The sequence below is a fragment of the Oenanthe melanoleuca genome, chromosome 3 (assembly GCF_029582105.1).
Source record: "Oenanthe melanoleuca isolate GR-GAL-2019-014 chromosome 3, OMel1.0, whole genome shotgun sequence".
NCBI classification, from domain to species: domain Eukaryota; kingdom Metazoa; phylum Chordata; class Aves; order Passeriformes; family Muscicapidae; genus Oenanthe; species Oenanthe melanoleuca.
In genome coordinates, this window is record NC_079336.1 from 6,595,938 (window position 1) to 6,619,597 (window position 23,660).

The window sequence follows — 23,660 nt, forward strand, 5'->3', positions numbered from 1 at the left end:
CACACAGAGTCCCCTGAGAAATGTCTACAAGGTGAAACAGAGAGGTGGCTTTTTTTCAATCCATCCCCCACTTAGACCGTAACAGTCAAGCAACTCAACTGTAAAATTAAGTTAAACCATGTTTACAGAGGTGCTGACAGGCTTTCCAGTCATGTAAAACTAAATTTATAGAGCCAAGTTGGTTGAAGAAAGCATTGTTTGTGGCCAAGTAGACAGGAGATTTCCTAAGGGGGAAATCTGCATTCCCAGGTCTAGTCAATGGGCCAATACTGCTTTTGGCAATTCTCTTTGCTCAAGTGGTAAAAAGAAATAAGGATGGGACTCAAATTCCAGATGCCTACTTCAAAACACGTAACAATTCAGCATATTTGGCACTTAGGTTTTAAAGTTACTTCTGATTCTCTGGAAGTCATTACAACACAGCTTTTAATTCCAAAAATTATAACTGTTCAACTCAATTCAATAACTGTCATCAGACCTAAATTTTTCAGCTTTGTTCAGATTTTGACATATAGCTTTGGGCTGGATTTTTCAAGTCCTCCTGCTTTGTTGTGCACAAGGCAATTTTTCTTTCCTCTTTCATAAGTAATTGAAGGTAAACAGGAGGAAAATGGGGAGGAACAGGCCTATACAATAACTCACTGAAGATGATGACAGAAAATTGCTGCTGTCTGCATTGAGTAAGGGACTTAAAATAATCCATCAGTGACAAGGGCAGGCTCACTGAGCTGGCTTTGCAAAGCTGTGTCAGAGTTAAACTAGGTTTCTTTTATCAGGTAGGTCACCTTTCTCTTTACTTCACTAATAACTCTCCCTCCCTATTCAGAGAGATGTAGATGCTCCTAGAGGGGGTGTAGCAGACTTTTGTTTCCTTCTGTGGGATTGAATTACCAATGCTGACACCTCAGCACCATATAACAAAGACAAAACAAGCCTTGCACAACAGATAACTTGTCAACATGAGGCAACTCAGATCTGAATTTATAAAACCTCATTGAAGCTCAGTTCTGAGAGCTTCAAATGAGGAGAACTTGTGCAGAATCTTAAATAAACTGGGACCTCCCTCTGGCATCAATCCATTTCTCAAAAGTTTCCCTTGGAAACTTGGAATCTGTCTGAAATTTAGTATAATGATTTAAAACAAACCCTGGAACTGAGCAAATTTCACATAGATGGAGGTAATAAGCACTTGAAAGAGCTCCTGAAGTGGCTCTAGTTGTCAAACAAAATGAGCACAAGCAGAATTTTTTTTCTCAGAGGATTTGCTTACCGAAATCCCACATGCTGCACACTTCTTGCCAAATCTCTGCAGGAACTTCTGCCAGAAGGGAACGCTCACAACTGCTGATACCTACAAAGGACAAAAACCCATATCTGTACTGTGCTTACTTCCACTGCCTTCTCCAGCTCTAGAGCTCACAGACATCTTTCTGTCTAGTGCATAAAAGCCTGAAAGGAAGGTGAACATGCAGATTCTTGTTTATCCTCATCCTTTGAGTGACTTCTTAAAATTCTTTGTTAAGCTATCCATCAGAGGGATGTCCACAGTCAAATCTCAGAAGATAGTGCCTAAAAATCTCATTTTCTAATGCGAGCCACAGCAGCCAAAGCTGTGCTCAGTCATTAAAGTTCATACACACTGCAAACAGTCACACTTTGTGCTAATGCCTTTTGCCAAACTGCCTAAACTTGACAAATGATGAGTGAATTTAGCTCTACCCCATGTACAGGAAGAAAGCTGAAGTGCAAGATAAACCTATCCTAAGATAAATTTAAAACTACATTCCATACTGTGTGTCACCTCTTAGGAACCATCTGTAAGAGAAGTAGCTGCTTGCAGTGGACATCACAGCTTCAGACACTGAAATACTCACCCACAGCAGCAACAACCACGAGCAATGTAGTACCTATGCACTGAAGTACTGCTGCTAATGGCAGCCTTGAACTTGCCCTTTATTTAAATATCACCTAATTGCTACTGTTGCATTTCAGTCTGTTCTTTAAATCAACTGTCTCTCTTCTTGGTGACCATCCACTTGCAGAGCCTTAAGGTACCCAGAACACCTCTTCTGCTCTCCAACATCTTGGTTTTAATGGTTTTGGAAAAGATATGTCTTATAATGTGGGAAAGGGTAATTATCACCTAAAGAAGCAGAATTCTACCACTGCATGTCAAGACAAAAGATTCTGTAGAAGGATCTTTTTATCACACTGCCAATTGCTCTAGAGAGGAATCTTCATATTTCTGCGTATTTTAAATATTTATCCTTGCAAGCTGCCTAGCCCCAAGGAGTCGTGTGTATGAATATGCAAATTGAAGTACATTAATTTTCAGCAGGATTGGGGAAAGGGACAAAGGAGGTAAAATTCCAGACCTCCTTTCTAGAAGCAGCTTCTGCCTTTTATAGAAGATGTGGCTTACAGTTAAAAACACCAAGGAATGAATTAAAAGCTCCACTATTTTTTCCACTGCCCACTATCCACTAAAACCACTATTTTTTCAGAAGTGCAGTAGGGAACATCAGCTTTATTTCAAATAGACAATGCAAGAGATGGTGCAGCTTCCTAACAGCTCTGCTGAGAAACAAAACTCTTCTTATCTTCTGTAATTTTGTGCCAAAGCCCACTGAGAAAAGCAGGTAACACTCACCAGGATGGTCACCACCAAATACTGGAAGTGATTGCGGAGGCCAGCAGCATGAGTGCAGAACAGGACAAAGTTTCCCTGCTCCAGCTGTTGAATTTAAGACATTTGGTGACCACCAAAAGACAAAGGAAAATTAAAAAATGATAAAAACTGCACCACACTCCATATTAGTTGAATATAGTTGGTGACTGATTTATTAAATGTAGGGCTTGAGAGTCTTATTCCTCCCTTGTTTATAACAATTTAAAGAAGCAGTAATCTCCTGTTATCACTGTAATAACATGCCAGTAATACTGGGGCAAGCAAGAGGTAAACCACACCAAATAGAGCATAAAATTGACCAAAACAGAAATGGCCCTGTGAAAGGATTCTGTCTCAAGGCTTTGTCCCAACTGCCTTGTGTTGTCACAGCTGCAGGCTACTGCAAGAAACTGCCCTTTCTCTTCCCCAACAAGGCCATAAATCTTTCTCCAGAAGCTCTAACTCCAAAACAAGCAACATTTCAGCTGTAATAATACTCCTGCCAACTTCCTGTGGTAAAGCAGCTGGTTTTGTATACACCCTCAGCTATGGAGTGTAGCTTTGGGTCGGATATCTCCCTACATCTGAATCCTTATCAGGTGGGAGGATCCAACTGCACTGTGTTACATGACAGGTAAAGCCACTAGCCACCACCATGCCCCTGCAGAACTCAGGGGGATTCTGAACACCTGAATATGATAGAGGCCCAGCTCCAGCAATTCTGCAGAAGCAGAGTGACAGAGGAGGATTTAGTATTCATGCCACAGCAGCATGATCAATTCTTGTTCCTTTATGTGCTTGTAGATTACAGGTGGCCAATCACCTGTATACAAATTAGGATATCCAAAAAGTTGTATCCTGTCTCTATTGCCACCAAACCCTTCCCTAGTTTGTGTCCCTGTTTATGCTGCCCTAATTTTAGACATAGGATAACACATTCTGGAATTATGGCCAATGCATCTTTACTTGCCCACTCCTTTTGCTGATCAGTAATTCACTCTCTAAATTCCACAAAATCAGTGCCCCTCTCTCGAGTAATAGCAGAAAGGGTTGCTCATGCTGGCTGAACTAGAGTAACAGAGCTTCCAGCTTCTGCCTCCCCTCACACCTCCCCTTCAGCCTGCAGAAATAGCAAAACAGAGAGATACGGACTGACACAAGATCTTTTTCTCTCTGGGTGTTGTCAGCAAGTAGTTTGCTGCCAGCAGCCAGATGTGCTCTATATCCCTGCTGACCGAGTGGATGCTGGAAGGATGTGGACAATAAGGGACCTTTCATCTTCTCCCTGTCTCTGCAGCTGCTCACAGTACCTGCAGATCCTAGACATGAGCAGAAACAACTTCTGTTATTGTTTCTCACCCTTGGGTATTCCAGCAAGGACTAACAGATGCTGTGCCCAAATCCAGGCCAACAAAAAAGTTCAATGCTTCTCTGGCAAACAAACTTTTAAGCAGTTCGTCCAAGGAACTTAATAATTCACCAGGACTGCTGGTGAGCACAGCACTGCTCTCTTACATGTCATATTCTTGCCTTGTGTCCTGATACTCCCTTGTTCAATGCTTCACATGACTAAGAGTCTCTTGGCAAAAATGTGGTAAGTATTTGCTTTTCAAAATGAAGCAAACTTCAAGTGATATGTACAAGTTCAGAGCAAAATAATATATTTACCGAATTGAACATGTCTTAAATGTCAGGCTTAAAAAGCCTGCTGTACTTATGTATGAAGAGTGAGGGTTTCTTACTGAGTGGCTTTTCTATAGCTCCTCTCTATGGGAGGATGCACTGCATCTTTATGTGAGAGCCATATCCAATTGCAGCTCCTCCTTTCAAAATGAGCTCTACCTAACACTGATACAGGTGAGACCCCTGCCTCTGAATGTCTTCTTACTCTGACCTAATGCCTTCCATCACAAAAGACTCCACAAGACCCAGTTCAGCCACTATCTGAGAGCAGTCACCTAGGCAAAGGAAAGGGGCAACAGTTTAAACAGGGCACACAGAGAGGAACAGGCAGAAGAGGAAAAGCATTCTCTAAGCTACTGAAACCACAGGAGACTGTGGATGGATAACACAGAATGACCCAGACTGGGTCACTAGGACTAGTTCTTCACCTTTTATGAAAAAAATAATAAAAGAAAAGAAAAGGAAAAAAAAAAAAAAAAAAAAAAGAGGAAAGAGAAAAAGGCTTTAAATGGTCAGGACTCTGGCTTTGCTTCTCCTTTTTAAGAACCATCTCCAGCCACTCAGGACCCCAGGCACCAAAAGAGGACTCTGGCCCCCCACTGATTTACAGGTGAAGGCAACACCCCCTAGATCACCCCTCCAGTCACCAGCCAAAGGTTATTTGCATTTCAGACTCTCCCATGCTGGGAGTGGAATGAGGCCAACACACAGACTGAGAGGGTCTGAAGTTACCTGAACTGCTGTCGAGATGAGAAGAAATGAAGCTGTAAGCTTCACATATGGACCATGCTTCATGGTAAGTGCAAGCCCCTTACAAAAAGGAATTGCTCTGTCTGAATTTAGGGCATAAGGATCTAAGAGAAGCGGGATACATAAAATAAAAATACATTCAATAAAGAAACGCGAAATAACTATTATTAAATCAAGGCATATTTAAATATAACTTACCATCCCTTTCCTTTACTCCGAGAAAAAGAACGACAGTTCCAAGAAGATACACACCTGCTATGACCCCTGCTGCAATCATGTAAACTTTTGCCTTTCAGAAGGAAAAAAAAACCATTTGAAATTGTGACAGGAGAATGACAAGTCATTGTGAAAATTTCAGTCCCTCTTTTGTAAGCCACCTGCAAATGAAGAAATGGCCATCTACATACAGCCTGTCTGCTACCTCTCTGAAAAATGTTCACTTCTGCAGTTCATTTATAAACCACACCTGCCTTAGGATAAATTCAGGGCATATAAGTATGCATTTCTTGAAGGAAGGAAAAAAAAAAAAAAAAAAAAAAAAAAGAAGCAGTGAACAAAAGGGTTACTGTGTTGGCAACCTGAATGTTTTAAAAATTTGCTTATGTTGAGACTAACTACAGACATACACAGTCACCTAATCGAAACCATGCATCATCCACAGAGGCATTCTAATTTTCAGTAAGTCCAGTTGATCTGGCTACACAGACTGCAGTCTGGAATTTCATGGTGGATGGGAGAGCCCTCAGTACTGATGTAAACATAGTTACTACAGTTTCTGCATTTACACATGATAATAATAATGACAGTAACGAATTTTAGAAATCATACTTACATGCCAATGAGAGAACATGGTGCCTTGCATGCTGGTTTCCCCAGTTATTTAGTGAAATATCCAAGTAAATTCAGAAATCTTTGCTTCCTTTTACCCAGGGGAGCAAAGCCTCCAAGGATACCTCCCACACCACCAGATCACATATACTCTTTCTGATTGTACTTTATAATACATTTTATTATAATTTTTGGATTAAAGCTTTAAAAAAATTTTGCTCTAGCATGATGTAATAATTTACCTTATACTGTGTTATCAAAAATAGCTTATAGAGCTTTATGAAACAATGATTACTTAATAGGAAAACTGAATTCCAAATTATTAGTTACATATTGTAGATGAAATTATTATAAGTCTAAGAAGAAGTTGGAAAAAAAATGCAATTACAAGAATGTACTTCAAAATATAAAGACAGTATAGTTGCAAATGTATTCAGATGAACTATGTAAGAATAGAAAATTTTCAAGAAAACAAGTTTTTGTTAAGATGCTTACATTTGAGAAAATAACATGGTGAGATAAAGGAACGCAGGACTATTCTTCATATGGGATAAAGGGAGCTATAAATTAAGTCACAGAATAGTTTCACACTGTTGTTTATGGCTTGCACAGAACACAGAGTGCATAGTGGAGATATATAAATTCACTTAAATAAGGCAATTTCAGCCTGAAATGTAGCTGAGCCAGGAGAGAAGGGGATGAAAAAAAAAAAAGGATAGTAACAGGACTCCTTTATGAACTTTATATTTTTTAATATATTTGTTAATTAGCTTAAGGCATTTGAATTAAAGGCTGTGTTTCACAAGCCATCATTAAATGTAATTTGAGCTTATACCATCAAGGATACTCATGATAGGCCAAATAAGATTCTCTAACCCTCAACAAAACTTGTTAGCCCATCTACAACTCTATCAATACCCATGTTTGGTTTCCAGTAATAAAGATCCATTAATAAGCTTATAGTAACAACTTCAGCAGAGCTTAAAAATCACCATTTCTTCCACATCCTCTCTTTCAATAAGGAGCAAAGTAATATCAGTTCTTCAATAAGTGCTTTTAAAAACTAGATGTGCTCCTAAGCAGCTAGGAATTAGTCCTTGTGACAAAAAGAATCAGGGTCATACTCCTGAAGGGCACTAAAAGAAAGTCAAGATTTGCCCTATTCTAAATACCTCCTGATGGAGGTACTTCAAAGTCAACTAACACAGTCTTGCCACAACACGTAACTTAATGCCCATCAGCCATACAGCTAAAAATCAGGATCCATCAGGATCCAACTCAAGATCTCCTCTTTATTGTGCAATTAATTAGGTGCACGTTCTGCAGTGTGTGGTGTGAACAAAGGGTAGGTTTCCAGTCACACTGCAACTTCTTCAGATCTGAAAAATGTTTGTGTCTAAAAGCTTCCCCATCATTTCCCAGTTTTAGTATCTAGTTTAATGAAATATAATACCTCTACCTACAAACTCTGGCTACTTTAGACTATGGATTTTTGCTAGTTTTTCAAAATAAAATACTACTTGACATTCAACTAATTGTGAAGTTTATTTCTCCATTTCCCTCCTACCTCAAAAAGGACAGGAAAACACATGAGGTTAGACAGAAAGGACATAAATCTCGATTGTCTATTTGTTTTTCCCTTGAAAGCCATTCCAGAGATTCCAAAATAGGAATTGGGGATTTTAGTCAGAAGCAGATTCAGACAGGGAATCTGCTGTGCAATGAAATTCAGCTTGCTCTGTGACTTTTCAAGCTGCTCACCTTGACAATTCACAGAGGTGTAATAAACCCAGTAGTGCTCTACATCAAACCAGTGTCCCAGAAGCTAAAAAGGAAGGCAGGATGGTGTTCTGTGTCTTGTTAAACCACAAACCACAAGTTAACAAACAAGCATCTTCAAAATCACATTATTCAGCCATAAAATGGCATGGCCACTTAGAGAAGCAGCCCAGCTGTCCTCAGACTGTTGCCCAGATCAGCTCTATGAGAAGCTTGTGCCAAAAAAACAAGGATCAGAGACAAAGAATAGTGTCTGGGAATAGGGGAGGCAAGGCTTCATCCCTTTCCTGGACTACCAGTGCTGATGCCAGAGTATGCAAATCCAAAACACAGATAAAAACATGCCTTTGGCTTGTGATTTTACTGCTGCTGAAGCATAATAACAGGAGTTACTCCACAGCATTAGGAAGAGCACAAATATGTACTTTCTCATTTGCATCAAGCATTTGAGATTAGATTCAGGTCAAGGAATCTTCTTCATAGGGTATTTTATGTACTAGTTGGTACTTGCACTGATAGAGTAACAGATGAAAGTATAAAAATAAAGGATGAATCCAGCAGTTGGTAAATTGGAACTAACAATTTGCTGATTTCATGTGTGACATAGGAAAAAAGTAATTGTTTAATTCAGGGCCTGTTTCAAGACCACTGCAAACAATGGAAGACTATCAAATTGTGTTGATTGAGGTTTTAATCAGGTTTTAGGTTTTCCTCCCTGATGAAACCTTTGTTTCTCAAAAAATATACAACTCAAGTACAAGGAGATAAAATTACTTGTGCAAAATTAAAGGAAAAGCATGTCATGGAAAATTAAATAAACAAGCATGGATCCGCAGGTTCATTCCTCATCAACCACTGAGATCTGCCTCCACTGATGGGCTGTAACCAACCATTTACTTTCAACAGTGCTTTTTGTAACTTCACAAAAGTACAGATTCCAAATAGGACTTAGAGTTTCGTTCACAAAATTGCCATTAATCTGTACAGGAGATCTCCAGTAGTAACTCCTTTGGAAATCAGTGTTGCTGAACTGAAAGATGTAGCCACCATTTTTTCGTGGAATCATAGAATGGTTTGGGTTGGGTGGGACTTTCAAAGATCATCTCATTCCAACCCCCTAATATGAGCAGGAATATCTTCCACTGGACGAGGTTGCTCTGAGCCCCATCCAACCTGGCCTTGAACACTTACAGGGATGGGGCATCCACAGCTTCTCTGGGCAACCTGTGACACTACCTCCTCACTGTCATTGTTAAAAAAAAAAAAAAACAAAAACAAAAAAAACCAAAAAAACCCAAAAACTTTCTAAAACCTAATCTAAATGTATCCTCTTTCAGTTTAAAATCATTCCTCCTTGTCCTGTCACTACAAGCCTTGGTTAAACATTTCTTCCATCTTTCTTAAAAGTCCCTTTTTCGTACTGAAAGGCTGCAATAAATTCTTCCTGGAACTTTCTCTCCTCCAGGCTGAATAAATCCAGCTCTCTCAGCCTGTATTCACAGGAGAAGTCCTCCAAACTTCTGATGACTTTTGGGACCCTCCTCTGGCTCTGCTCTAACAGGTCCATGTCTTTCTTGTGCTGGGGACCCCAGAACTGAATGGAGTATTTCTGGAGGTGTGCTTTTCTTCTACGAACTGTAAATCAGCCCCTAGTGAAAACAAAGGGTGGCCATGTCCTTCCCAGCTGCTTTAGAGGTTGGGCACCTCCTGCAAAGCTCCTCAAAGAAACTCTGGTGTCACACTGAGGAGGGGGTGCAAAGATAACAAAGATGGAAAGCATTGTCTGCAACAAGGTCACAGCCTCAGCACCAGCAGCACTGACTTCAAGGAAGACGTGTTCACACTCATCCATCTGGATATGACATTGTATTACAGAAACACCCCCACCCTTCTCTGTAGGATACTTTAGTGTGTTCCCATAGACACTTACTTGATGAGACAGTGCATCTGAGGGGTCTGGGATGGTGGGGGTGTCATGCCAGGAGTCCGTGGTGTTTACTGAGAGATTCACAGTGCAGTGGGGAGAGACATGAGCACTGGCCACAATCTGCCCCTGAAGTGCAGCTCCAATCAAGGTCCCAAGTACTTCCATGGTCATTCCTAAAGGATGGAAGCACAAATGTGCACTGAGGATGAGACTCTTGCTCATCTGTCTCACTGAAGAGAAACGTTATCAAACCACTTCCTCTTACAGGAGCAAGCAATGCCAAGAACAGAAGAACTGAAAGGTCAGTGATAGGAACAATTTTAAGGAAAAAGAGTTTTGTCATTCATTTGCTGATCAGCTTTGAGAAGAAGCATCCATGAAAGAGCTTTTTCTATACAAGCTGCATGAGAGATGTGAATGCTGAAATTAAGAAGATAATGTGGAGTTGAGGACCTCAGTGGACCTACTTTTTAAATGCCATTTTTTTCAAAGCAAGACTTGGAGTCGTGACATCAGACTGTTCAATTTAACTTGTGAAATACTTATCTAATCAGACCTCTGAGTCCTCCAGCTGTAAAATAAAGTGATACTTGCCTCAGGTTTATGGAAATAGTACAGCTACAAAGCTCTTGGAAAAAGCAAGCTCTTAATTGCCTAAGGCCAGACTCAGGCAGAACTCTCTACCTCAACCTCAGAGAATGATTCAGGTCACTAAATCTCACCAGAAAAAGGGATCATTAAAAAAAAAAAAATAAAAAAAAACCCACAACCAAAAAACACAAAACAAAAACAACCAAAACCTCCATTTAGGAAAACAAAAATCTAACCATAGCATCATCTCATGACTGATCAACAACCTGACCAGGTGTTGCAGCTCTGTTAAGGTAAATGGTGAGAAATTTGGGCTCTAGACCCTCCTCACCCTGAGGGATTTCAAGTCTACTGAGCCTGTTTCCCTGCAAAATGCCCTTATCTAGCCTCCCCATGGCCAGGAGATAAACTGAATTCCTGTCCTGGCTCCAGAGACTCTTTCACATTTTGCATAAAGATACATCAGGGCTGAATGCATGAACAAATTAAGAATGTGAATAGAGTCTCCCCATTTGTGAGGGAACAGACTTCTCACTGACCCAAACTTAAGGGTTTTTTTCTATTTTTTCCTCTTTCAGTGGCTCCCAGGGTCATTTGTTCCTTTCTGAGAAGCACCATGGAGGATTCTGAAGGGATGCTTCTAGAGCAGGCTGTGTCCTGGTGGTTACTCTACTCTCTCTGGGAAGTGACAGGCATTTCAAGAGCTCCTAGGTTCATGTTTATTCAAGTCTCCTGATCTATAACACCCTTTCTAGGTGACCTCAGACATGTGGCTTTTTGTGTGTACCTGTAAAGGAATAAAAATACTTCACCAACTAAAGGGAGAGTAACAGACAGATTGTGAGGGGTTCAGACAGTACAGCAATACAGGCTGTGTGTAACTATGCAAGATCCAGTAAGGAAAAGGGAAGAGAGGCTGGGAAGAGAGACTCCCTACGAGACCTGGACCTTTTAAACCATTGGTACTTTGTTCCCAAACGCTTTTGAGTGGAAAATCTGAGGTGCCATGTAACATTAATTTAAATAAATTTGAAGTTAAAAAAGCCCCTTCCCTAAACTTCACATCCAGTCTTACCAGCAATGTTGCAATTCAGTCCATGCACACAAAAATCCTGGCAGATGGTGGAAATCTAACCCCAGTCTGGTCTGAAGTGTTTGGACACAAACTGGTCTCAGCTGGGCATTGCAGAACTTCCAAACTCAGTGCAAAGGCAAAGTACTCAAATCACACTTTTCATTCAGAGCACCACCTACACATCCATAACCTTTGTCTAGGGCTCTACATCTGCATTTTACCAAGCACTTGTACAGAATAAAACCCAGAAGCATCATTAGAGGCACCAGAAATATAACCACTGTGAAGCTTTATTTCCTAAGTAGTAGCAAGAGCTGAGGAACAGGTATCCTTCAAAGTTTTTGTGTGCTCAAGAATTTATGATGTATTACTTTCCACATCAGCCGAGAAAGCTGATCTGCCAGCAGATTGTACCTTGAAGCAGGCTGTGTTTTGGCCAGAATGTAAGTAGGAGTTATGTTAAGGCAACCTTGGAATCCAGTATTTCTACCTTGCATTAATAGCAAAGCAGAAGAAAATTCATAATAGGCAGTTCTGCTTGTCTCCAGCAGAGGGTAATGGATCCTCTGATCTAAATCTTATTTTTAAGAGCACACTTCATATTACACAGCTGTTTTCCTTTAACAGTTGAAGAAATGCCTGAACAGCTGACTGAATCCAAGACAGTCTATCAACAAGAAGAATTCACTATAAAGCCCAAAGAGAGGCAAAAATGTTTTAGCAAAACACCAAAAAAGGAAAAGGTAAAAAATTAGGTTCTCACATAAGCATAACCATTACAAGAAAACTTTGCTCCAAACAAATATTATATCAACATACACAAAAATACCAACCTTTGAAAAGTCAAAACTATGGTTCATTCCACCACCTTAATTTGTTTTAGGAGAACAGCTGTACACCCAGAAGTTAAACCCTTTCTGAACAATAAAATCACACTATAAATGTGTGACACCTCTCAGCCACTGAGTTCAACAGCTTTTATGAGTACAAGTTTCACATGCTTATGAAGCCCTGCATGGGACTAGCAAATCAGAAAGCACATTTATTTGGATCACAGCCTCTGAAGACATAAAACCAGACAATAGAAAACACTAGGTACATGAATTTAGTTAGAATTTAGGCCAGATGACTCAGAATACAGTCAGTGCCAAAGAATATAATACAACTGGAATCTCCTGCTGTTTAGTCCTGTCCTGAGACTGCTAGTCCAGACTTTTTCTTAAAGATAGTTGATGGTAATGCAAATTACAACTGTTCCATGTCTCTGGAGAGGGATTGGGTTGATCAGGGAATATTGTATCTAGAATTTTTGACATTACATTTTTAATACTTCTCACTATTTCACTTTGCCTCTATGGGTTCCAACATAATCAAGTATGTTGAGGGTTAGAAGGACTAATGGAAAAGAAAAGGGATCTTGCCAGGAAGAGAAAACAGATACAACAAAAAAACCTACAAGTTATTCTAAAGCAACACTTTAAGGACAAGTTAAGACTTAGAAAAGTCATTCATGTAATAATTGACTTATTTTCTTTTTGCCTTGCTTAATGCAGTTACACAATAAAGAAGCCATGAGATCAGAACTGAAGAGGGCAGGAGGAGAAGAAACTGTTTTTGCATTCAATTTATGATCTATACAGGAAATCTTGAAAATATTTTCACTGCACTTTTTTTGGTCTGATTGACTTGCTTCAAAGCTAAAAGATTGTCTGGTTTTGGTTGTGGAAGAGCCAGAGATATGGTCTGGAAAGCATCATCCTTTTAACTAATACACTCAGTTAGTTATATTATAACAAGATCTGCCTTTAAACTACCTGGTGTATGTCAGAATTAATTTTAAAAACACAGATGAAATGAAAAAAGAGATTTTGGTTGGTGTGAACATGCACACAAAATTACTTTCCTTTTTAGTGAGGTTAACTGTTTTGGTTCTATGAGTTCCAAATTTTTTTTTCTGAGAAAACAGGTTTGGGATTTGTATTTATAACATGAAACACAAATCTAAGGAAACATGACTTAAAAAAAGAGAAGGCAACAAAACAAAACAACAAACCCCAAATAAAACCAAAAAACAAACTCCTCAAAATTACTTTTATACTTTCTTTAATTTAATGTTTCTTGGTTTATCCCTTACAAATCACCTTTAAATTAGATTGTTATTCCTTACCCTGACTTGGTTAAGAGTGATTTTTTATTGTTTCCTCTGGCTAGCAATAAACCAAAAAGAGTTTATAGCTAATCAGACAATTAGAGAAAATTAAATATTAATGTCTCCTATTTAACTAGAGAAATGCAATTCCTTTGAAGATAAATTGGTTTTCATCACATATTGAAACATTCTTATAAAAGTCCAGCTTAGGGACACAAATCACCCAGAACTTGCTATAGATTAAGAAGGATTTTCAATAAAGCTCAGCCCCAGTCCCCAAGAGAGAGCCCAGATCACACTCACGGTATGCTGTTGCAGAATCTCTGTCCCTCTGGTCTGTGCTGAGAAACATGGTGAGGGCAGAATATGGTACTTGGAATAACTGCGGAAAGAAAGCACATGACTCAGGACATGTAAGGGTAAAACTGCTGTACTCCTTTGATATCCCAGGAAAAATGGTTTAATGGGACCTTGAACATTCATTCTGAACACTGAGAACCCACAATCAATTTTTTAGCACAAAGACCTGCCTTTTCTTTCTGGTTTGTAAAGCATATAAAAGGAAAACAGTATCTTTCTTGAGATAACTAACAGAAAGCAAAGCCATGAAGAAGAAATACAGTTTTCCACTGTATTCAAGCCAGACTACACCAATACCCTAAGTATTTCAAATATCTGTCTAATTATGAAAATCCACGAGATAATAGTGAAAACTGTTTTGTCTTTCAGACCATTGTGCCACATCTTAATTTGAGTTAAGCTTAAGACCATTGCACAGTGGAACTGGGACATGAACCTGCCAGAACAACCAAGTTCTCTGTGGTGTTCCCACCACCTCAGAGATCTGTAGCCAAATTAAGTCTTGTGCTGTGCATCCCACAATGTTTGTACAAAATGCATTTCTGTTCACCTCCATAAAAAATGGCAAGTGTGCACATTTTCAAAACTCTGCCTTGGAAACCCTGTGCTTCTCTTTCAAAAGAAAGAGCAAAGAAATTATTTAAAACCATTATGGATGTCTTCTGGACTGTCTTTCTACTGGGAAAACAAAGGAAATATTGAAACTTAACACAGGAATACAGAATTCCTAATCTGCTCCTGAGAAGAGAAGTTATGAGAAGTTGGATGTCTAACTGGAATTAGAAACATCTATACAAGAATAAGTTGAGGGCACTGGAGGTAACCTGGATGAATTAGTAGTTCATTTACCAGAAAAAGCATTGGCAGAAACCATCAACCAGAAGAGACTTTGATAAAAGGGCATCTGCCTATCCCTGAAACTCACTAGAAGTTGAAGTAAAAGGTGAAAACCAGTTTACTAAATACGAATGCTTTAATATAGACAGCCAACAAGCAAATTACTGCTGAGAACATCATGACCTGTAATCTACTTACTGTGGTCAGTGCTTGGAAAAGGCAGTAGAAAGTCAGATACCAAGCAACTCTTCCTGATACAAATGGAGGCAGGTACCACATAAAAAAATAGGAGACTATTGTGAAGGGTGTACATGCCAGCACCCTGAGAAGAAAATTAACACACATCAACAATCTTAAAACAGCAAACTGCATTAAATTTTCCTGCTAATAATCAATATAAAACTATTTTATGTGCAGTTTTTCTAACTGTAGTAATGTATGCTTTTAATACCAAACGTTAAATACACAGATGAATTTAAAATATATTAATATTGGTATAAAATATAAAAATACATAGATTAATACTTTCATAAAGTGAAAAAAAACTCCAGCAAATGTGAAAGAAAAGAGCTACACTTAAATTAATATCTGGCTCAGAAGAGACATAACTTCCTTTCACATGCACTTAACACCATACTTTTATTGACATTCTTTGGCACACGCCTCAGATTAGACATTTATTAGAAAGAAACACTGAAAAATTCACTAAGCTCTGTCATCATGTCTTTGCATACTCCAGCAATTTTTACATGAGTTTACTTATTGAGATTTCCTCTTCTAATTTTAGTGTTTTTGGTTTTCCCTTAAACTTAGTCTCTTCACTGCTACTTCAAGCAAGTGCAAATGTGTTGATACACTTAAAAATACTGAAAAAAGCATACAAGAGAATGGACAGCCCGTTGTGAAAGCTCCTATACTCTGTGTCTAGTTGGGTATATGATCATTTCCTCCATCTAACTCCTAATCAAATCCTTCAAACACAAAAGGATCATCTTCAGAGAGGAAGGTGGCTTAAAAAAAGAACCACAGAAACTTATATTCCAGACATTGCCATTAACCAGCAATTAATGACATTAGTCTAAAACCTATTTCAGGCAAATAGCACTTGTCAAACTCCATGACACAGAATTGGTCAGATGCTATTATTTCCTAAAAGTCTGAGCTGCAGCATCAGGCTTGTCCTGTGTTCTTGTAAATCAGGCACTGAACAATGTATTTAGATGACCAAGATCCTAACAAAAAAATTCCAAACACATAAAACAGAAAACAGATTAATCCCTTCACAACAGCACTACTGACATTGGGGGTCAGCTGATTATTTTGCAATCGTGAACTGAAAACCTGGAATACAAAAGAGAATGTGGGTAAATAGTTTAGTAAAACAATGGCTTTCCCACACTGCTCTTTGGGATGGACAGCATCACTGGGAGCTGAAAAATTACCGGGAAAGTGCCAGGTTCTGGTATTCTCTGTCCCTCTGGTCCCCAGCCCACAGTTCACCCACAGCAATGGAAAATATAAACAAGGTAAAATCCTAACACATCTCAGGGAATCTATCTTCCTCTCCAAAAGCATGAGCTCTCCCACATGGAGTCCAGGCAGAGTCACCACACCAAACATCTTCACAGTCACTTTTTCATGCAACTTTTTAGCAATGACCCTCTTGGTATTATTCTCCTCTTTCCCACATTTTTCTTTCCTCTCTAATGCCAGGGAGTTTTCAAAGCCTTGCTGGAGTTGCTGAATATCTGATTGTCAGCTATTATCTCTTTTGACAAAATGTTCGACCAGTATTTCAAGGCAATGTCTGCTTCTGCCTTTTAAAGCCATTAAATAAGTGATTGATGACTTTGTATTATATTGAGGACAGTATTAAGCGATAGTTAAACATTACCTCCCTTACTAATGTTCTTGCTTTGCTGGCAAGCTTTTCTGACTGAAAAAAATCCATTGCTTCATTCTAGACTATTAAGAAGTCAGAAAAATTCAAAATATTGAAGTATTTTTAAGCTAAGGGAAGCCCCATTTTTTGCTTTGCAAAAAAATTGCCTGACTCTCAAAGTCTAGGAACAGAATTCCCATGAAAATATTAGTGTTACCAAAAAAACACAGACAAAATTCTCCCGTAAAGAAAGCAGCTATTAGATGAGAGGTGGGGTTAGATAAGCACCTTTCCTGTAAAAAGTGCAAGATGTGCTGGAGCTGGTTTACAGTGAAAAGATAAGTTCATGCTTGTGCTAGGACAGGAATCATTCTAATATCAATGTAACACTAACAATAAACACATGTACTTGCTGTATTTTCAGAGAACTTAAAAAAATAAAAAAGCATCAGAATACTTTTAATGGCATTTGTATAAAAATGTCATTGTTTTCCTTTTGGATAGCTTTCTTACTTGGTTAATTCAGTGGTCTTTAAAAACCACACCATTTACCTGGCCTCCAACCAAATCCTGAAAAGAGAAACACCAACATGATCCTCTTTTCCCATGAGACTTGACAAAAAGCTAAACTTCAATCTGAAGGCCCTGCTCCTACTGCGCCAAGAGCAGCTGGTCTCAGCCTTTTTTCAATGTGTACTTGTCTTCTCTATTTTGTCAGATATAAGCTGCTCATGGACAAGTTTCTGTAGCTGTAAAACTGCAAAACAGCAATAGAACCAGCTGAAAAAACTGTACTTATTTCCCCTGAAATTTCTACTTTCTTGCCCAGGACATATTTACTCTTAGATTTTTGTGGCAAATCAAGTTTGTGGGTTACATCCATTAAAAATTTGCAATTAATTTAAAATATCTTACAATACATCCATATAATGTATGAGATAAAATGATGAAAGACTCCCTATTTCACAAAGTAGTTGTGGTGGGTCTAAATTAATACAAACCAGCACACTAGTCAATCTTCCCTTGGCTTCCAAGATATTAAAAAAACAACAAACATATGCCCTGTGGCATAGATGAGCTGGAGTTTCTATAGCATGGCTCAATCTTTTCCAATTTTTCTTGCTTCACACCTGTCAATCTCGTTCCTATTGGGCAACACTGATTGTTCTAACCTCTCCTTAGAGAACATGGACAGCACGTGCAGACAGGTAAGATGTCTCAGTGAAACATCACACACTTCCTTCACCAAAATCAAAACCTTACAGCATCTCACTCATTGTAAGAGTTGTGGTGATTTTTTAATGAACTGTTTTGACTATGGGATGTAAGAGAAGCAGGACCCCAATGAGTGGTGTGAGAAGAGCCTTACAGCGCCATGGCAGTGCTGCTGCTGAGCCCTTTGGTGCCATGGTGTCACATCTATCCCACATCTGTGCAAGCATCCTTCCCTGAACTGAACTGAAAAGCCTGGGGAGTTAAAGGAGCTCCTGGAAGGCTGATGTCAGATGTGAAGGACTCTAGGACATAGGTAGAAATAAGTTCCAGCTTTGTGGAAGACTGAAGCCAAACTAAAGAAATCTATACAAAGATGAAAATTCAACCACAAATTTAAGACAGTTTTAGGTCTCAGATTTCAGTTTTGCTAAAAATACAGTCTCTTGACTTTATTTGTTTGCCTCTCCAGTGGCAGAAAATCTCTCCTGTGTTTTCGGGGGTGAACAAGTTAAAGACATGGCAATTTTTAGTTTTATTTTATATATGTGGAATGAATACAATCCCTGAGACTAATTCAGTGAGGTGGCGGTAGGATCACGACACTCAATATTCACATATATATGTAAATATATGTACACATTTATACTTACCAAGGCATGAGCCGGCCAATTTTTGTCCATCTACTTTTGCTAATAAAAAAACCAGCAACAGGATCAGTAACTGCACCTGTGGCTTTGCCAATGAAGAGCACCAAAGAGGCATGAAATGGAGTAATCTAAAAGTACAGACAGAACACAGTAAACAAGAGCCATTGTTTCACAATACAATGAAAAAGCATAAAGCAACTTTCCAGAAAAAAACACCTCAGTGTTTTAAAGAATAATGATAGTTAATTTACAAAACATGTCTGCAGCTGTCATAGAAATTCCTATTGGTTACCCATAGCAAACAAATGAGACATTGAGATTGGCGCTGTGGATTAAGGGAACAGAAAGGGAAAATGCAAGGAAGGACAGATCCAGAATGTGCTTAGGATGAGGGAAATAAATCAGTAAAATAGCAAAGACCTTGTTTCAGTCATAGAATCTGACAGAGTCCCTCTGTAATCACCCTCTTGCTTTTGCCCCACACATCTCCATCTGCCCATGTCTTTATTTTGACCTGATCCAGAAAATGGTAGAGGGGGCTGTTTATATGCTGTAATGTTTTTTCCTCTCCTGGGGTTTTCCTCCCCAGGCTTCCAACTGGTGGCTGAGGAAGAGGCTGTTGCACAACAGACTTTATCCACTGGGGACTGAGTGGTGACAACAGCATTGCGTAAAGCACATCTGCTCAAATCAAAGTTGCCAGCACGTGTCCATCACATCTCAATTGAAAAATGTTCATGGATTACATAAGAATAAAATGGCCAAGTAGAAAAACCTCTGAAATTAAGCCACGTGGACCATACTTCAGCGCCTGTGTAGAAATACGGTTTATCCCAGGCAAGACAGTTATTTTTTTCACATATAGCTGTACAGAGATTAGGAATTCCCATCACACAATGGTTAAAAAAGGTGGGTTCCCTTCCAAGTGCTCAGTTCATGTCACTGCAACTATAATCCTGAAAAAAGTCATTGAAACCTGTATAAATGTGAATGTTCCTCCCATCAATTATTGAAAAAAGCTGCTGAAAGAGCCTTTGTGACTTGAAGAGTGAGAGAAGACAAGATCCCTTCATCTGTGTGCTACAATATAGCAGTGTTCCAAAGGTCTGGAAAATGCAGCTGGTACAGCACCAAGCTTGAGCAGGTATCCTCTGCTTTCCTGAAAGGACAGTCTCCCAGGCACCATCACCAGGAACACAGCTGGTGCAGATCCCCTGCCTGCAGAATTTGCTGCAGGTGTTCTCTCAGAGGTGAATGAAGGAAGCAGTGATCTCTGCATGTCCTGGATGACCAGCACAAAAGGCAGGTGAAATTGCAGTGGCAGCCAATACTCCTGTCACCACCGGCTCCAAGACACTTACTCCACCCTATAAAGTTTGTGAACAGGGAAGGATTGAGAACAGCAGTGCCCAGCAGATAACAACAAAGGCTCTCCACTTCCTTGCTGCATGGTGGGATGAAGCTGGGATGAGCACTGGACTGTGTCCAACCTTCTTGCTGACCCACCTTTGCTGGCTCGTGCCCTCCCACAGCCATCAAAGGGTGGCAAGTAGCCCAGCAGCCCCGAGGCAGATTCACCATGGGCACTGCCCACAGGTCACTGCTGCTCCTCAAGAGATAGGGCAGCCAAAATAAGCACAAAATACCAGTCAGAAAGATAGAGGGGTTGAAATATTGCAGTTATGAGGGGGACAAGAACAAAATATTAAAAATTAGGTGAGTTCCACATCCATATTATGTTCAAATAATTGAACAGACTGAAAGGAAGAGGTGGAAGGAAGCTTTGAGGAAAAAGCAAAATCTCTTTCATGTTAGGAATGGAGTCTATAGAGCCACCATGCCTTCATCATTGGTATGGCTTATACATCCCTTCTGTACTTCTACAGTTCTGCTCTCTAAGTGGGAAAGAAATAAATCCAGGTAGTGACTATATAATTACAATCTCTCCCCTGAAAATGTGTGGGAAAAACCACAGTATTTCAGAGCTATTTTTCAGGCAGAAAAAAAAATCCTGTCCCTCCAGAACTACTTCAGAGAACAAATTAAACCATCAGGGAATAAATATTAAGCCCCTTAATGAAAGTGTAAGTAGATCACTACAGACATTAAGAAAAATTATTTGGTTTCAGTAGAAGCTTGTTAATAAAATAATTATTTTGATGTCACTTATTTAGGTAGTGCCCAAAGATGCATGGATTGGACCCCAGCTTTCCAGACACTGTACACAAACACATGAAGAAACAGCCCCTTGCTTCAAGAATTTTCAATCTCTGTGATAAGCAAATAATGGGGAAATTGCCATATTTCTAAGCACCCTGGGAAAATAGTGTTAAGAGTCTTTCTCATTTAGTTCCTGCTTCATCATCTCCAATGGCTTGTACTGCCATCCTTGATGCCAGTGGGCAACAGCTTTAGTCAGAGCTGCTCCACCCCCCTGCTGTACCCCCAGGCTCCTTTTCCACCTCCAACTCCTCAGATTCCACACCATCATTTGATATCTATGACAATGCTGTCCAAAACTGGCTCCTGTTTTACATCTTGTGACTTTGATCTCAACAAGACACTCAAGATTATCTCAGCTGTACATGCATATCTTACTGTGAAAAATTTTGAAAATTTTATTAAGTCACAAGTCAGCTTTAGTACCATGAAAAACATAACCCCACACTTCTGGACACTTCCCAGTCATAATATCCTGTCTTTAGACAGCAAATGGGTAATGATATCTGACCCAGAAGCTTCTGTTTTTTCCAGCAAATAGGAACAGTGGTCAGTGCTGAAGTCCCACCTGTACTTTCAGAGCTGTTCTCAGTCCCTGCAATTTGACCTCAACTCCCTAAAACCTTTTTTTCTATCCTAGTACCTTGTCCTAGTTATCATGCATGCATAGAAGACAATCCAAAAGAGTAAAAATTGCTTATGGATTGATTTTCTTTGTGTCTCTGCTGTCCTAAAATCTAGCTGGAGCAGCTGAAAGTCAGATGAATGGGATGACTCCTAGTGCTTTGTTTCACCAGGTCTGCTTCTACACCAGAGAGCCACAGACTGGAATCAAAGAACCATCAGGAAGGATAACTCAGCTTTATTTGCCATGAAATTACCTTAGACAAACCACATAAGAATTGTGTGAAATTATGTTGGCTACAACAACAGTTGGGTGCAACTGAGTGATTTTTAACTAAATCACATGAACAAAACTCCACAACCTCATCATGATGATATTAATGTTTTCAGATGTCTCATATTTTACACTCTTTGACTCCTGACACTGAGAACTGATTTTTCTTGTGTCTGCAAGTGTGTGAGCTCTACAGCACCCAGAGTTCTAATAATGATACCAAACTTAAGTGAGCCACAGCCATCTCAAGACAGAAAGAAAAACAGGGGTGGGGGGGAAATTAATTCTGGACGAGTTCATGCAGTTTCCAGGATGCTGAACAGCTAGAGGCAATGACAACAAGACAATTTAAAGTATTTATTAACTAATTCCCCTTCTGTCATTCCAGGTATACAGCTGCCAATATCAGAGTTAAGTCCAGTCTGCAAATGTTTCTTGTGCTACTTACATGGGCTATGTCTAGCAGGTAGATCTGCAGGAAGAAAGAAGCAGCACTCCCTGCCACTTGGTTTGGGGCACCTCCTATGGCATAGCACAGCTTGCTGTACATGGAGAGCCTGTACCCCTGTGTGAGAGGAAGAAACCATGAGTAAACCAAGGTGCACAAGTTAAAAGCTACACAAGTGATAAGGTTAAAGCCTATAGTTAACACCACTTTAATGTACTTGCTTCACAGCTATTCCACTAATAGATCTGTATGCCCTCAACCCCTATCATAAACAGGCATTTGGGTGCTCATTACTTTGATTTTTAATGGGTTTGTTCTCTAATTCAGCCCCAAAAAACAGATTACAGTGTTCCTAAAAGTGAGTTGTGATGACCCTCAGGCTTACCTATCTTTCTCTCACAAGCTATTAAAAGAAAACAAGTCTACAATCAAGCAGCAGAGAAGTGCTACACTATTATTTGAGCTTAGTTTTGTCTTTGAATGCTTAATTCATATTTTAAAGGTTGAAAACTTTTACTTAAAAAAAATACTTATTTTATTAACCTTTCAGACAATAATAATTGATAAATACCCTCATACCACAGTAATTAAACAGCATTCACAGCAAGTTCCAGAGACCAAACAGATCCCAAACATTCGTGGTTTGTTCCTTCCTTTATCACCAAATGCTGGTGTGACACTGGCAAAGTCACTTGACTTTCCATATCTTCCTTTTGACTTGACTTTTCTATATCTTTTTGAAAATTGGCATCATACGGTAAGTGATTTTAGGCCCAAGATTTTTTTAGAAAATCCCTCCAAGTGTATTTTAAAAATTTTGCAAAACTGTGCTCTGTCATTTGATGTTTGAAAAGCACCATAAGCATGCAAGAATATTCTCAAATATAATAGTAAAATAAGAAAAAAATAAATGTTGAAAATAAGGTTGCATACCAGTAATTAAAATACAAAATTTGCAGAGTTTCTAAAGAAGAACATAAGGTTTTTTCCCAACAGTAGAAGTTCCAGGATAGTAGAAAGCCTTTAAAAAACATAAGAATTAAATTTATGCCATAAAATTCAAAATGAAGAAAGAAAATTACTCTTTGTTAATCTGTATTCCTTTCAGAGGGACAACACATCAAATCAAATTTTTTACTTTTAGGCTTCCAGTCTCTTTTTAAATTTTACTGTCAACAGAAGCCAGGAAATAATGAAGAGAAGCAGCAAGATTAATCCTGGGTCTGTCTTCTCTCTGAACTGACTATACAAGCCCTTAATTCTTATGTTAGATCAGGATAAAAATAGAGATACTGAAATGAAATCCACATTACCTAATTTCTGAACATTTTTAAATTTACTAAGCCATCACCTTTACTCTGTAACAGTTTTGAAAGTTTTAGACTTCTAGGCAGTGCCTTTCATCATCTGAACATTTCCCTTTGAACTGTTTTATCATAGTGGGTGTGAACAAACAAGCACAAGTATCAGGACTCCTTCCTTTTTGTGTTTTCCTAGAAAAAGACAGGGTGGGATCCCATTACTACACCCAAGGAAAGTGGACACTGTCAGAGCACGAGCTGCAAAATATTATCACCACAACAAGCCTTACTTTACTGCCTTGGCAATTTTCTTCTTTGCAGGGAAAAAAAGAGTGATAAACATTCGTAAACACTTATACTATTTAATTCAATAAGAGATTCCAAACAAAACAGACTATACAA

The 23,660-nt window shown here is 39.1% G+C and overlaps 1 protein-coding gene across 1 annotated transcript in view; it reads right to left on the bottom strand.

Annotated features, from left to right (window-relative positions):
* The window catches only part of MFSD2B (MFSD2 lysolipid transporter B, sphingolipid), a 38,451-nt gene that overhangs the window by 11,279 nt on the left and 3,512 nt on the right, over positions 1 to 23,660 (bottom strand). The window contains exons 2-10 of the mRNA XM_056487344.1: positions 21,958 to 22,074; positions 18,395 to 18,519; positions 14,846 to 14,969; positions 13,754 to 13,832; positions 9,639 to 9,808; positions 5,300 to 5,390; positions 5,084 to 5,205; positions 2,651 to 2,734; positions 1,271 to 1,351 (exon numbers count right to left, since the gene is read on the bottom strand). Of these exons, the coding sequence (XP_056343319.1) occupies positions 1,271 to 1,351; positions 2,651 to 2,734; positions 5,084 to 5,205; positions 5,300 to 5,390; positions 9,639 to 9,808; positions 13,754 to 13,832; positions 14,846 to 14,969; positions 18,395 to 18,519; positions 21,958 to 22,074 (993 nt within the window). The remainder of the gene's footprint in view (positions 1 to 1,270; positions 1,352 to 2,650; positions 2,735 to 5,083; positions 5,206 to 5,299; positions 5,391 to 9,638; positions 9,809 to 13,753; positions 13,833 to 14,845; positions 14,970 to 18,394; positions 18,520 to 21,957; positions 22,075 to 23,660) is intronic.